The sequence below is a fragment of the Varanus komodoensis genome, unplaced genomic scaffold, assembly GCF_004798865.1.
Source record: "Varanus komodoensis strain SLA01 unplaced genomic scaffold, ASM479886v1 scaffold63, whole genome shotgun sequence".
Lineage (NCBI taxonomy): Eukaryota > Metazoa > Chordata > Lepidosauria > Squamata > Varanidae > Varanus > Varanus komodoensis.
This window is the reverse complement of record NW_025336259.1, coordinates 2,565,034-2,580,740: the sequence shown is the minus strand read 5'-3', so window position 1 is coordinate 2,580,740 and position 15,707 is coordinate 2,565,034. Positions and strand designations below refer to the sequence as shown.

Genomic DNA, 15,707 nt, shown 5'->3' with positions numbered 1-15,707 from the left:
ACATAACAGCAGGGATCCCTGCCTTGGTAAATATTCATACCACAGATAATATGGAAGCCCTCAGCCTTTGAAAGGGAACATGACAAAACACGGGTGCAAAACACAACTTCATCGATTCCTTCTGTGTGTGACACTAGAGGATGTGCAACCTGGTAAGTTTTTGCAACATTCCCTTTGTGGGGAGTGATGAAGGACATTTTCTCCCAGTTCCAGAAATATCCTGCACAGTTTTTTCAGGCTCTGCTATTTGTTCAAATTGAAATTTGTGCAAATTATTCTGGGCGGCATCTGGTATTGTTCTTTTTTAAGCGTGATTTGCACAAGTGTGCATGATTGCAAGCATTCCTGTTCGTAGTCCCTTCTTGCCTGTACCCACGTCAGTTTCATCCTTTTCACGCACCCCTCCCTTGAACCCATCTGCCCCAGCTCCCTACTTGCCAAAGAACTTGTCGATTTCATTCTCTCCTCTGTACTTCCCCAGTGATGGTTGGGAGGGAAGAAAAATTAACACTTTCTTTGACACGTATGGAAGAATGTTTTGCTGGGTTCAACAACATCCACAAGATCACCAAGAAACAAATAAAAATGCAACATAATTTGTGCAAATGTCAAGACTGCCCATCTTGCAAAATTGTGTGAATTGCCTCCACTTAAACCGAGCTGAGCCGAAACGAAACGAAACAAACCAAACCAAACCAAACCAAACCAAAACAAAACAAAACAAAACAAAACAAACCACAGGATTTGCATATTGGCTGGACTGATTACATATCCAGCTGGCACCAGTGCTGGTGATAGGAGGAAGAGAAAGAAATTTGCAAGGGCGAACCAGAAAAACCCAGCGAGTTTTCACTCCCAAATAAAATGCTCAGACATTCCTGTATGATACAGATGCGAGTTTGCAGCAAGGGGAAAACACCGGACCGATTCCAACGCCCTTCCCTGAGATTTGAAGCCCTGCCTTTGTCAAAAATGCTTTGCTGGAATAAGGAGCACTGCCGCGCAGCTTACCATGGGCTTTTTGTACTCGTTGGGCTTGATGCAACGGACAAAGAATGGCTGACAGACGCTGAGAGTCCTCATCAACAACTCCAGGGAACGCTTGAACTGGCTGCTGAGAGTCGGGGAGCGCTTCCTGGTCTCTGCCCCCTAGAAAAAGACCGACAATGTGACAGAGCAGGATCAGGAAATGAAAAGATAACACCAACGGCAGCAGAACGTTTCCCCTCGCACTGGATTGCGAAGAGCGCTTTCTGTGTAGGAAACCGCCTTCGAGCAGGTCGGGCTGTTTGTCCCCCTCTGGTCCGGATACAGGCTGCTCTCTGGCGCGGAGGCAAGAAAGCGCTTCCCGCCCTCTGATCCATCCAGCCTGAATATCGAGCTCGCGATCGTCTCTCTGCACCAGAGCGCCAGCTTCTCTTCAGCGGGCAGAAAGCAAGGGCTGGGGGCATGTGTGGGCCTCTGCCCTCGACAAAAGGGCAGGAGCAGCTGAACTGCCCTTAACGACACCTGGCTTTACGAAGCCCACAAATGATTTGCACCCTACGTGCTTTGGACGTCCAGCTTGTTACACCACACTCTTGTTCAGGAGTACCGTTACTCCCCTCTTCGCTACACTATTGATATACGAAACCCACACCAGATAGCCAGCGCAGTTTTGGAATTTCCTTCCATTTAGAACAGGGACAGGGAACCTCCAGCCCATGGGGCTCATAGATCCCATACAGTCCAGCAGGTTCTTGCCTTCCGCCACAGAAGGGGAAGCTCTTATCTCCAATCAGTGGATGATTGGAGATAAGAGTTTTGCCCTGCCTAGCACCAAAATAGGCTCCCTGCTGCAGAACTTCGCAGGGGGAAAGCATTGATGGTTGTCTGAATGATAAAAGGGGATGAGTGCTTTCCCCTTCAGGGCAGAGGGACTAGAGCAAAGGCAGAAAGCAGCTGATTCAGCCCTGCTTCCTTCTGAGTTTTGTCCTGCAGAGAGTTGCCCTGTTTACTTTCAGTGGTCATGCAGGGGCTTGCCCTGATTACTGCTGAGTAGACCCAATGCACCAGCTTACTTCTGCGCAGAAATACTACTTCAATGTGCTGGTGATTCAGCCCTGTTCCTTTCTGAACCTTGCACTGCAAAAGTTTGCCCTGCATAGTTTTGCATAGATATCTTCACAGTTGCTGTTGATTAGACAGGCAGTGGGTAGGGATATGCGGGAATCCATTGTGATTCAGGGAATCCATCAGATTCCCTGGGCTCAGCTCCCCAGACTCCAGTCCCCTTTGCAGCAGCCCTGAATCGGAGGTCCGGGTGCCCACATCCAGCGCTCCCGAGGCCCTGGCCAGGAACTTAGCCCCTTGCTCCTGGGCTAAGTTCCAGGAACAAATAGCATCCTGAAGGTGCGCTTACATCCATATATGCCCGACCACCCCTTGAGATCTGCGGGAGAGGCCCTTCTCCGGGAACCCTCCGTGAAAGAAATTAGGAGGGTAGGTACTCGGAGGAGGGCTTTCTCTGCGGTGGCGCCCAATCTATGGAATGTGCTCCCCAGAGAGGTCCGCCTGGCGCCGTCGTTATTTGTTTTTCGGCGCCAGGTGAAGACCTTTTTATTTAAACGTCATTTTAATTGTTAACAATATTTACTTATTTATCTGGCCAGGGCGACTTCTTTTCTTTTCTTTTATAACTTTTCTTTTATAACTTCTTTTATATCGTTTATATATATATATATATATATATATATATATATATATATATATATTATTTTATATTATTAATTTTAATTTTATATTGTTATTTTTGTATCGTATTGTATTTTATTGTGTTGTAAGCCGCCCCGAGGCTTCGGCAAGGGGCGGCATAGGAATGTTCTAATAATAATAATAATAATAATAATAATAATAATAATAATAATAATAATATAATCCCTCTTCCCACCATGGGCTGCAGCTGCGAGAGAGATGCTGCTTTTTCCCATGTGCCAACCCCCTCTATGCATAATATAATTTCCAGCAGAAGATCACACACATGCTATGCAGCAGGCCCCAGGGGTCTTACAAGATTTATTCGGGTTATAATTTAATCAAAAATTGTTGGTGGTTGGAGACAACCGTGACTGATTTTGAGCAGTTGGTTTGTTTTTGCAAGAGTTGAGCAAAGCTGTCTAGGAAAGGACATTTTGGATGGAGAGGACTTGGCAGCACGTAACAACAGCACTAAGGCACCTAACGCCAAGTTTCAAGAGGAGTAAATACACCGTTGGCAAAGTGGGAAAGAACCAAGCTTCTCGCAGCAGGTACTTCCACATCCTGGGTGCCACAACAAAAAGGCCCTGCTCTCCAAGCCACAGAAAGTTAAGGGTCATGCCAGGAAGCCCCGTTTGATTACAGCAGAGGGCGGCCAGCTTTGTACTGGTGGAGGGGGCAGTCCTTTAGGTATTCTAAGTCACAATAAGGGCTTTCCAGGTGATAATCGGCAGTGTGAATCACACCTTGAAATGGGCCAGAGGCTATCACAGCTGATGCGTGTTTCCGAGCCCCGACACCTTCCAGAGCTCTCATACCGGCATAATGTACCTGTGCAAGTTACGGAATGGTTCTCATGGAGAGCATGTGGCAGCTAAGTGAGGGATGCCCAGCTGTTGTCCAAACTGCTTTCCCCAACTAACGCACCTGCCAAAACTGAGTAAAAATGCTCCTCGCGACAACTGCCATCAATATATCCAGATACAAACTCTGGCCCCGTTGGCTGTTGGTCTCCCGCACGCCTGGAACCCACTCTTACACTGAGAGTTCTCGTAAGGGGAAGAGGCACCCCAGCCTCCTTGTTTCTGAACTAGAGAGGTGAACACCTGGAAAAAGCACTGGAGAGGAAATTGGGGAAGACAGAATTCCACACACACCTCCAAATTTGTTCAGTTTTAAGACAAGCAAATATAATTTGCCCATTCTTTATTCCAACTGCATTTGGAAGGGGAGAGAAAGTGGGGTTGAATTTTTCCTTTTTCACATTTCTCTTCTAAATGTCTCGGCTTTCCAGTTTTGGCCTTTCATCCAAGAACGGAAACTCATGGACCTCCAGATGTTGCTGGATTGTAACTCCCATTAGCCCTAGCCATAGCCAGTGGCAGGGGATAATGGGAACTGGAGTCCAACACCACCTTCAGGGCCAAGCTCTGTTTTCATCCGTAAGAAAAATGCTCTGACATCCCAGAAGACTTTGGGATGTCCTTCTCTTCAGCTTTTCCTGCAGAGTGCAGTGGCTCTCTTTGTCCCAGGAAACACAGAAGCTGCCTTGCTTTCCTGAGACCCGCCTGCGTGTACCCGTGGACAGGCCTGTCGGAAGCGACGCAAGGAAAGTAGTAAGCCCGCGGCAGAGGGGAGGAGAAAGCATGCTAGAGGAGGGGAGATCTTGGACTGGTGTTACCTTCAGAGTGAGCACTGGTGACTGGCCAAAAGTGCTGGACGCATAGCCACAGAGAAACTACAGGGGAGCAAGGGAAAAAAACAAAGAGAGACAGAGAATAGAAAAAAGTGAAAAAGAGGAATGACCATGTTGGGAGTTCCAAGCTATTCCTAACAAGCAGCTGCATCAGGGTATTTTCAGTTCCAATGTGATGGCTGCTCTGTAACAGGCAGTGAGGACTAGTGGTTAGCATGCTGAGCTGGGGCATGGGGAGATCCAGGTTCTAATCCCCACCCGGCCATGAAGCTCCCTGGGTGACTTTGGGCCAGTCACAGACTCTCGGCAAGGTTACCTCACAGGGATGTTGTGAGGATATTTTTTATTTCTTTCTTTCTTTATTAAAACATTTCTATGCCAGGAGCAGGAGCAGCAGCGCGGAAGCCATCTTGGGTTCTTTGGAAGAAGGAACACGGTGGGATGGTCAATGCAATAATAAACATCAACTGTAAAATGCCATATTGGTGTTTGATCTTCTGTTCTTCGGATCCAAAAATTCACAGATCAAAAATATAATACCCACAAGGGCTGTGTGACTTTGCTCCAGTCCATGACTCTCAGCCTCCTTCACAAGATTGTGAGGTAAATAGAAAGGAACAGGGCTATCCAAGCCATGCTGGGTTCCTTCCAAGAGGAAAACAAGTAGTATATAGAACTAAAAAATAAAATTAAAAACCTGGCAAATAGGCAGTTCTACGTCTGGTGTAATAAGGGGTGGGTTTGCATCCAGAATCTGTTCACACAGGCCACTAACCATAAAAAAGTTAAGATTATGGCCCACGGACTAAAAGAGAAGCTATCACCCAAGCTACCTAAAAAAGAGGGTTCTTAAATACTAAAGCACTGTTGCAATGAGATTATTCTAATAACAACAAATGCATGATGTTCTTTTGGGAACCTAAATACACATCACTCTGATCCCTTAACAATCCCTTTAATCAGACTTTGGACTTCTGTCAGCTCAGCTATTCCTCCTTCGTGGTTATACTCCTGGCACACTTTCATGACCTGGACCTTAAGCCATTCAGAGCAGGGATTTGATGTGTTGGTAAACAGCTGTCCTCTGGCCTCTTACGCCAGGGAGCTGCCTCCTTCCTTATTTACTGTCCTGTCCATCTTCTCTGCCATGTAAGGATGTCGCGGCCCTAACTTTCCAATTTAGGCCAACTTTTCTGTCTTACTTTCCTGGGCAGCAGCTTCAGCTGCACCCTGCCTTCAAACTGGCAGAACTTGGGCAGTGTTTTAAAAAGAGCCGCATTGCAAGTTACATTTGTGTGCTCGTTTGGTGACATTTTCCATGGGAAATGTCAGTTTCCTTTTCTTCTGATCCCTTCTTTTTTTCCTTTTGACATTTTCCATCCATTCCCAACCACCACCACCACACACACACACACACACACACACACAAATCTGGTGGGTGGAAACTTGTCCATTGTGGGTACCTGTATCTATCTATCCATGACCAGAACATGGCAAATCAATATGTACATGTCTAAGTGGTAACTTTTTAAAATGTCGGTGTCGCATCCCTAGGCTCAGTCATCCACTCAAAGGGAGACGGCAGCCAAGAAGTGCAAAGAAGGCCAGCCTTGGAAGGGCAGCAATGAGGGAACTAGAAAAACAATCATCAAAAGTAAGGCAGTGTCATGGTTGACCGAGGCCAAGATCATTCCTGATCACTCCATCTAGGTGTGAAAGATGGCCAGGGAAGAAAGCAAACAGAAAGAAAACTGATGCGTTCAAAACTTGGTGCTGGAGGAGAGCTTGGTTGGAACCCTGGACAGATGGAAAGGTGGGTGGGTGGGTTCTAGATCAAAGCAAGCCAGGACTCATCCTGGAAGCAAAACGGGCAAAACTGAGGCTGTCGTGGGCACTTAATGAGAAAGCAAGACCCTCTGGAGAAGAAAAGCTGGAGAAGAAAAGGAAGACCAAACAGGAGTTGGATGGACTCCATCAAGGAAGCCGCAGCCTTGAACTTGGAAGAGCGGAATGGGGGTCTCACGGACAGGACAATCTGGAGGGCTCCCATTCATAGGGTTGCCATAAATCAGAGACGACTTGACAGCACAGAACAACGATATCATATTGGGAGGGAAGGAAACACGGAAAATAGAAGCATATAACCTTGCGTGTATCAAGCTGTAAGGGGCAATCTTTTCTCACTGAGTCCAGACAACCCAGTAATCCACCCTGGGCTGAAACATGTTGTCTAAACCCAACTGAGTTATCCAACTATGCCGAACAATCCACCACTCACAAGCCAAACTATGGTTTCTCTTCATGGGCTGTTTGTGCTTAACAAGCCATGGCTTGTTAGCATGGCTGGGTTCAGATAACACAATAACCCATGAGTCAACAATAACCCACACTTAATCCTTTAGTGAGGGTTACTGTGTTGCCCTGAACCCAGTCAGTGTAAAACTCTAAATAACCTTTCAAGGAACAATAAATTATCAGCAATGGCATCAAAGGGGGAGATAGTAATACAGCGGAGGAAGAGCTGAAGGACAAGCAGAGCTAATCTTGACCACTTGATCTCATGTGACCTTATAGACAAGGACTCCCTTTCCTTCCCAGAATGAATAGTGATAAATGTTCCTGGCAAAGGCCTCCCTTTGACCTTCCAAGCGTTGGGCAGATAGGAATGAGTGCATAACGGGATATTTTTTGAACTGGTGGGAAGGGGAATTCTGAAGTCAGAGTCCTTTGCAAGAGCTCAGCAGCAGTACAAATTTATTCACTGAATTTATATAGCATTTAACTGGAAGGGCCCATGGGAAGGTTCGCAATAATTATAACTAACAACCAACCGACCAGCATTAAAACAACCTTATCCATAAATACGACAGTGCCATTATTAAAGCAATACAATGTCAAAGACCCAGCAGTAAAGCGAATAATCTGAGGCACCGGTTGACGATTCAAGAGGAGGGAAGTCTTGGCCTGGTGTCTGAATGCACGCAGTGAAGAAGTTGAGGGCATCTCACTGCAGAGGGCACCCCAGGCATGGGGGCCACTGCAAAGCAAGCTCTCCCCCTGCTCTCTGCCAGCTGTACCATTCTGGGGGATGGTACCCAGAGAAGTGCCTCTGAAGATGACGTGAGCTATCAGGCAGGACCATAGAGCAGAGCTATTTGCAACCAGAGGCTATGTTTAGCCCCAGGATACACCACAGACTTACCTGACTCTCCTGCCCTCCCTTTTAAGCAGCCCATCCCACTGGAAGGCAAAGCATCAAGGCTACAGAAACCCTGAAGCTGAAGTTCTGCTGGTCCTCTTGCTCCTCTGAGATGCCCTCTGGCTGGAAGTTCTCCATCTTGCCCACATGTGCTTTGGAGGCACCTTTGCAGGGACACTGTAAGTATGCCTGATTTTTAACCCCTCGATGAAGGAGATACATCTGCAGAGGCCTGTGCCAGGCGCATGGCAGACAGAAGCAGCTGCTGCCCTGGACCTTAGGAGAAACTTCTTGACCAGGAATGGACAACTTGTGAACCTCCATTTGGCTTTTGAATTGCAATTCCCATCAGTCAACCCATGGTGAGGGAGGGTAGGAGTTGCCGGCTGAAACATCTGGGGGGAAAGTTGCCAGTCTTGGGCTTGATGGCAGGAAGAGTCCAACAGTGGAACCCATACCCACCAGCATGGTGGGTTCTTCCGTGCAGGAAGCCAAGGCAGCCATCTACCATCTGGATTTCCAGCATCGTGCAAGGGCCAGGATTAAATGGCCCCCAACTCCAGGCCACCTGGAATCCTTGGCCTTGCCACATTTTCCCCAAGCATTGAACATTTGGCAATTTCCCAGCTTTTGCAGTTTCCCTTATTCCAAAAGTTCAGAAAACTTCCTCTAAGGCCTAGTTACTGACTTTAAGCTAAACTCCGGAACAGCTTTAAGCTTAGTTGCAACTAAGAACCATAAGAAATTTTGTTTATATCTTAGCACTGCCTCTTGGGCCCTTGGTCAACCTTCCATTGGCTTTGTCACCATCCACAACTGGAATGCAGCTCTCAACCGCTTCTCTGAAATTGAGGTTTGATCTTGGGTTGAAAGATCTAGTCCGGGGGTCAGACTAGATGGCCCGGGAGACCCTTTCTGACTCACTCTGTTTCTATGTTGAATATCTCTGGAGCGCAGGCCTCCATGAGCGACAACACCTGCCCAGTGAATGAAGAAGATCCTACATGCTAGAGCATACACACATGATTCAACCAGGAATGCAACATGAATGTTAAGGAAGTCTTCAAGGATAGGCTGGACTTGCACCTGGTGGGCATGTCGTGAGCGGAGCCGGCTGGAGCCGGGGGTCAGACTAGATGGCCCGGGAGGCCCCTTCTGACTTGCTCAGTTTCTACGTTTCAAGAATAGTTGTCCCCTAATTAAAGACTTCTTAGGGCACAACCCTATGCTCACTTAGACAGAAAAAGCTATGAGGTTTAGCAAATTAATAGGCACATGAAGGAGAAATACGCAGTTCTGTAGGAAGCTTGTCTTTCATTTTTAGACCATGTGCACTCGTGTTACTGGCGTTGTCTAACAGCGCAATCCTAGATGCGTCTCTTCAAGCTAAGTTTCATTAAGTGGTAAGTGGGCATAGGCTGGAAGCCTTAGTAAATACATTTCCCCTTCCACGCGACAGACAACATCTCTTCTAAGATGGAATTTTCCATTTTCTGTAGATTGTTCATTGAAAATATTCTGCTCCAACACTTCTTCTCAGCCAATCCAAATATTTTTCAGTTGATTGATTTGTTCAACCCATTGATTAACATAGAAACATAGAAGCGGAGTGAGTCAGAAGGGGCCTCGCGGGCCATCTAGTCTGATCCCCAGCTCCAGCCGGCTCCGCTCATGACATGCCCACCATGTGCACATCCAGCCTATCCTTGAACACCTCACCGATGGGGCCTCAACGACCTCTCGTGGAGCCCATTGCACACCCTCGGGGTCCTGACTGTCCGGAAGTGCTTCCTGGCATCTAAATTGAACCTTGGCTGTTCTAGCCCTTGGTCTTACTCCATTCACTCTCTCATTTTAAAGGGGCATTTTAAACCAACAGGGTCCATCCTGCTTTTCCATGTGCTAGAAGTTCCCAGTGTGGAAGACTTTTATGGTGTGGTTTTATTTATATGACACAGATAGTTCCTATCAGCACTGTAGAAGCGAATTGGTGTTGCGTTCAGTGACAATTGGCTCGTGAAAATGCAAAAAAAGGGGGCAAGAGTCAGAGGAATCATTGAAGCTTCTCCATAAACATTAATTAGCCAGAATGAGATAAGTTTGTTTGTGGAAGTCATGATGAAGAAACAGAGCACACGTATCAAAGAAAACTGAATTGGAAAGGGTAAAGGACTTCCTGCTGTAGCTTTCTTAATTGCCGCTAACGGCATAATTTGTGAAAAATATTGAACTACTACGAAGCCCTTCTTGAGCTCTTGACATCCAAAGTAAATGAAAGTGTTGAATTCAATCCATTCTCTTCCTATTTAAACCTATGAGCGTGAATTCTGTTATAATTGGATGAGATTATGCATGGATAATTTAAGTGGACTCTTCTCTGCTTTGTACAATTTATTTGCTATTCCCTTCACCAGATCAAGGCTTAATCATGCTTTAGAGTAAACTCACTTACATTAATAGGAATGAAGCTGGTCATGATTAACTTCCCCCACTGGTTTTAACAGACCAGAACTCAGCCTTACTGTGTCAGATACACGTTCCCACAGGGTTTATTCCATGCCCAACGATCCACCCCAGTCCAAACCTGATTTACTAGAGGTTTATTACCATTGCTACATCAGCTTGGAAGATCTGTTTGATGAACTTGTTCCGCGAGGAGTGGACTAGCTGGATGATGTCCCCGTGAAGCGTGTCCCTGTTCTTCTCCAGAAACCCTGAAGGGAGATAAAAGCAGCACAAGCTGAGCCACGGAACATGGCTTTCCATGGCAAACGGGCAGCCTGGAGCTGCAGGAAATGAATCCCATCCCATCTCAAAGGCTTAGGGCTGAGATGCAGCCAAGCTGCCCCCTCCTGGGGGTTCCCCAGGTGGTCACAATCCTTCCCCTGGTAGCCCTTCTAATCAACAAACGAATTCCCATTCAAACAATGCTGACAAAGAACCACAGGTGGTCCAACCTAATGCTAGTCCTCGAAGCACGAGTGGCCTTTCAAGCTACGTCATCACCGCTACTGTCATGAGTCACATTTATATTTATTTATTAAAAGCTTTTATAAGCCGCCCTATTACATAAAAATCTCAGGATGGCATACAATGTTTAAAAGAACAATTAAAAAACTAATTTTTTAAAAGAATTTTTTCTAATTGTTATACTGTTATTATTTATGTATTTATGTATCCTTTGTGAGCCACCCCGAGGCTTTGTTGCGATGGGGGTGGCATAGAAATGTTTTAAATAAATAAATAAATAAATAATAAAACCACGACAATGTCTAATAAAGAAGTTAAACCAGAATAATATATAATACAAAACAGTAAATCACAAAACAAAACAAGAGTGACTGACGTTAAAAGTCGCTGATTTTAAAATACTGTTTAAATAAAAAGGTTTATATGCCAGCTTGCTTTCTCTTTGCGAAAACCCAAAGCAGCATACAAGGTTCTCCTCCTCTCCAGTTTATCCTCACAACAACAACCCTGTGAGGTAGGTCAGGAGGAGAGTCAGCGACTGGCCCAAACCCACCCAACGAATCCCCAGGCTAGAAGGACGGGTATCAAATGGGCCAGTGCAGTTCAGTGTACACAAAGGTAACGTAAGGCATGTTGAGACGAGCAGCCGCAACTTCAGATATGAGCTGGTGTGAACTGAGCTACCCACAAAAGGAGTTTGGGGTTGCGGAGGGCAGCTCAGTGGGAAGGGCAGTCCACGGTGCAGGGGCCGTGAAAAAGGCGGACTCCGTGTGAAGCACACTCGGGAAAGACACTGGGTATCATAGTGTCCTTGTGCAAATCGGTGATGCCACATTTCATTTTATCTATTTATACATGTATTTATAGGGCACCTATAACTGCTGAGGCCTTCCCAAGAAGCTGCTTAGGGAGCACAGGCCACAAGGTTGGTGGCCGGTTTGCAGGGGATGCCATATGAGGCAAGATGGAGGGAGCTGGGTCTCTTCAGCCTGGAGAAGAGGAGACTCAGAGGGGATCTGTTGGCCACATACAGGTATGTGAGGGGTGTCACACAGAGGTGAGTAGAGACCTGTTCTCGTTTGCAGAAGAAGGCAGGATGCATTCCAATGGAGCCAAGCTCAGGGAACCAAGGTTCAGCTTGGATGCCAGGAAGCACTTCCTGACAGTCAGGACCCTGAGGGCTTCTCTGGGAGGTGGCTGAGACCCCGTCGGTGAGGGTGTTCAAAGATAGGCTGGACGTGCACATGGTAGGCATGTCATGAGCACAGCCAGCTGCAGCTGGGGGTCAGACTAGATGGCCCAGGAGACCCCTTCTGACTCGCTCTGCTTCTCTGTTTCCTAGGCCATGAAACTGTTTTCTGGGAGAGAAGGTCATGACGATCCCGTCAGGATCTGGCTTGCTACTATTCCTCAGACTTTTTCTGTGCTCAGCCCCTGCAAGCCGAGAGGAAGTCCAACTGTTGCCAGACCCCAGTTGTGCATCCGGCAATCTCCTTCCACGGCACGTGCAGCAGAAGGAAAGCCTGCAAGCCACACGCACGGAAGAGGGTTGCCGCTCGTGTACTGTGTGCGCAGGATCCATGCCGGGTGTGCACTCGCACAAACACTTGGCACGCTTGCCAGGAAGGTGGATCCCCGGCAGCAAGAACCTGGACTCTGGGGAGCTGAGCCCAGAGAATCTGATGGATTGCTACTCCAACACAGATTCCTCAGATCCTTAATGGGAGATTCGGGACAGAGAGAGAAAATCTCCACAGAGCTCATTGCCAAATGGCAGAATTCACTTCCACGGGACATCTTGATGGCTACCCATCAAGATGACCTTGACAGGGGACTGGATAAATCCTCGGAGGAAAAGACTCTCTACTGACTGCCCCCCAGCTCCAGGGGCAGTATGCCTACGTACAGCAGCTGCTGGGGAGCATGGGTAGGAGGGTGCGTCTGCCTTCGTGTCCTGCTTGCGGGCTCCTGTGGACAGCTGGTTGGCTGCTGTGTGAGCAGAATGCTGGACTAGTTAGAAATCGGTCTGTCCCAGCGGGGCCCTTCACTTGTTCTTATGGTGGAGGGAGAACCAGAACTCCAGTCCAGCAGTCTTAACCACTAGGCCACACTGCCTCGTAAACAATGTTTGACAAGAAATTAGTCCAGGGAGTTGTAAGCCCTTCCTGTTCAAGCTGGATGGGCTACAAAGCCCCACTCTCAACGCGGGTCCTTCCGTGTGGTGGCACCTCTGGCTGCCAACCACGTAGAAGCCGTATGAGGCTGCTTTATGCCTCCCCTTCATCTGACACCTGCCAGCCACCTCTCCCTCCTCACCCAAAGCCTGCGCCCCCCCCAGGTTCAGAGCGATTTCCTTGGTCATCTCAGGTTTTCTGGCCCCTCCCTCGCTCCTGCGACTTCTTGGCAACCTTGTTCTCTGTTCCCGTTCCCCAAGGCTTCTGTGGCTGCCCTTCCACACTGTTTCCTGTCACAGGGGCAATTCCCCCACATTATAAAAGGCCGAAATGCCTCTCTGAAGGTCGAGCTGCTGGCAGTAACAAGTTACTGTAAAATATGCGGGCATGAAGCCCCTGAGCGCTTCTTCTAATGGAACTTGGCCCACCGGCTGATAGAGGTTCACCGACCTTGCTGCACAGAGTTCCTATTCCCCACAACCTTACATAACTGTGGTTTGTTGATGGTGCTGCGGAATTACCCTGTGGCAGCCTTCCCCAGGGTATGGTCAAAGGCACATCGGGCATCCACCATGTTGAAGCTAAGCAGGCCTGGGCCCGGCCAGAGCTTGGAGGGGAGACCTCCTGGGAATCACATGGAGCCACCTTGAGTCCCACAGTGGAGGAAAGGTGGGATACCAATACTAATTAATTAATAATCAAACGCCTTCCAAATACAACCCTCACCATTCCAAGCTAGCATAGCGAGGGCCGACTGGGGATGGTGGATGTTGCAGTCAATATATCTAAAGGGCACCAAGCTGGGGAAGGAAGGTTGCCAGCTACGCGCTACAGCCGTTCTCCGAGGCCTCTGCACCTCGGCTGCTGAGTTGCTTGGGCAGGGAGAACTCGTGCTCCCATCCTGCTTGAGGGATCCTGTGGACAGCTGGTTTTCCAGGAGGTGACCGAGCATGGATGTTCTTTTGTTCTGAAGACAGATAGAGTGGTTGGCCTTTGCCCTCTGGCTGTGAGACGTGTCCCTTTCGCCCACGATCATCTCTGCAGTCTCCCCCTCTTGCTTGCTTCCAGACCCTTTCCACTGGGATGAACTTCGGACCATCTTAACGCAAAACATTAGCAAACAGAGCAGTGGTACCTCCTTTTGTACACAAGGCATGCATTGTGTGCCTGTGATTTCTTGCTCACTGGCGCTTATCAACTTGTACTCCTGTTTTTTTCAGAGCACTTTCCCAGGCATTTTTTAGAACCAGGAAAATGGGCTATGAAATTACAGTGGGGGAATGGTGCGCCATGTCCTGGTGTATTGACGCTATATTGCTCCACCTAGAGGTTGTGGGGCGGAAAAGCAGGTAAGGACTTGCTCTTCAGCGGGAGCCCAACCTCAATGCTGTGATGGAACTGAAAACAGGTACAGAGATTACCTGTACAGGGCAGATTACTAGCACAGCACAAGGAATGTACTGTCTAGAACAGCCCTAGCTCTGGACCCGGCCTCCCATCTGTGGACCTCCGCTTACCTCCTCCCACATTTTTTATTTTTTCAAAATACAGGGAAAAAAAATACATAAATACGAACATCACAGTATGAATAACATAACACACACAAAAGCCCAACTAATGAATAAAAAAGAAAATAATACAGTGCCCCCACCACCCAGGAGATCAATAATACCTCCATTTTAATTCATATATTATAACAATTAATAATATATAATATACTTCAGTTATATCCCTATCCCCTCCAAAAATTCATATAATCTTGATTGGGCTTACAACCTTTACCTTCTATCAATACTGCTTTTACAAAATGTCCCCAGATTTCATTATATTTATTTGCTTGTATTAACCCTTTCTAAATTTTTATTTCAATAATACCTCCATTTTAATTCATATATTATAACAATGAATAATATATAATATACTTCAGTTATATCCCTATCCCCTCCAAAAATTCATATAATCTTGATTGGGCTTATAACCTTTACCTTCTATCAATACTGTTTTTACAAAATGTCCCCAAATTTCATTATATGTATTTGCTTGTATTAACCCTTTTTAAATTTTTATTTCTGTTGTCAGTTCATCATTAATCACCATATTCCATATTTCATTATACCATTCATGCCTTTCCATAACCTAGTCCTGCTTCCGATATTTAACTAACCTCCGCTTACCTTTTGTTTCATAGTACACGACGCCAGCAAAGTGGTTGATGCCAAACTGGGTGTCGTAGTTGTTTTTTGGAGGGATATAGTTTGTGTTAAGCTTATGCTGGGAGTTCAGCTTGTGCAGCATGGTGGCATCTGTGCCCTGAATTAATTAAAGCAAAATGGCCCATAAGTGCATGATTCATCAATTGCATTTCCATATTTATTTATTCTATTTCTTTAAAACTTTTCCAGACCAACCCTTACCGAGGTCTTGGAATGGTTTAACAATAAAACAATGTAAAATAAAACACAGAATCTCAAAAATTCTGACCAATAATAAAACCCCAATTAAAACAATCAGATCTTAAAACATTGGGAAAATAAAAAATGTTTTAGTCTGGCGCTGAAAATAACGGAAACACGGAAACATAGAAACAGAGCGAGTCAGAAGGGGCCTCCTGGGCCATCTAGTTTGACCTCTGGCACCAGCCGGCTCCACTCATGACATGCCCACCATGTGCATGTCCAGCCTGTCCTTGAACACCCTCATTGATGGGACCCCAACCACCTCCCGTGGAAGCCCATTCCACACCCTCGGGGTCCTAACGTCAGGAAGTGCTTCCTGGCATCCAAATGGAACCTGGGTTCCCTGAGCTTGGCTCCACTGGAGCGCGTCCTGCCTTCCTCTGCAGGGGAGAACAGGTCTCTCCCCATCTCCATGTGAGACCCCCTCACATACCTGCATGTCGCCAACAGATCCCCTCTGAGTCTCCTCTTCTCCA

At 47.0% G+C, this 15,707-nt stretch overlaps 1 protein-coding gene across 2 annotated transcripts in view; it reads right to left on the bottom strand.

The window, feature by feature from the left end:
• Positions 1–15,707, bottom strand: part of MYO7A (myosin VIIA) — a 93,055-nt gene that overhangs the window by 54,246 nt on the left and 23,102 nt on the right. For both annotated transcript variants that reach the window (XM_044450164.1, XM_044450165.1), the window contains exons 12-14: positions 14,950–15,085; positions 10,239–10,345; positions 1,012–1,149 (exon numbers count right to left, since the gene is read on the bottom strand). In XM_044450164.1, the coding sequence (XP_044306099.1) occupies positions 1,012–1,149; positions 10,239–10,345; positions 14,950–15,085 (381 nt within the window). The remainder of the gene's footprint in view (positions 1–1,011; positions 1,150–10,238; positions 10,346–14,949; positions 15,086–15,707) is intronic.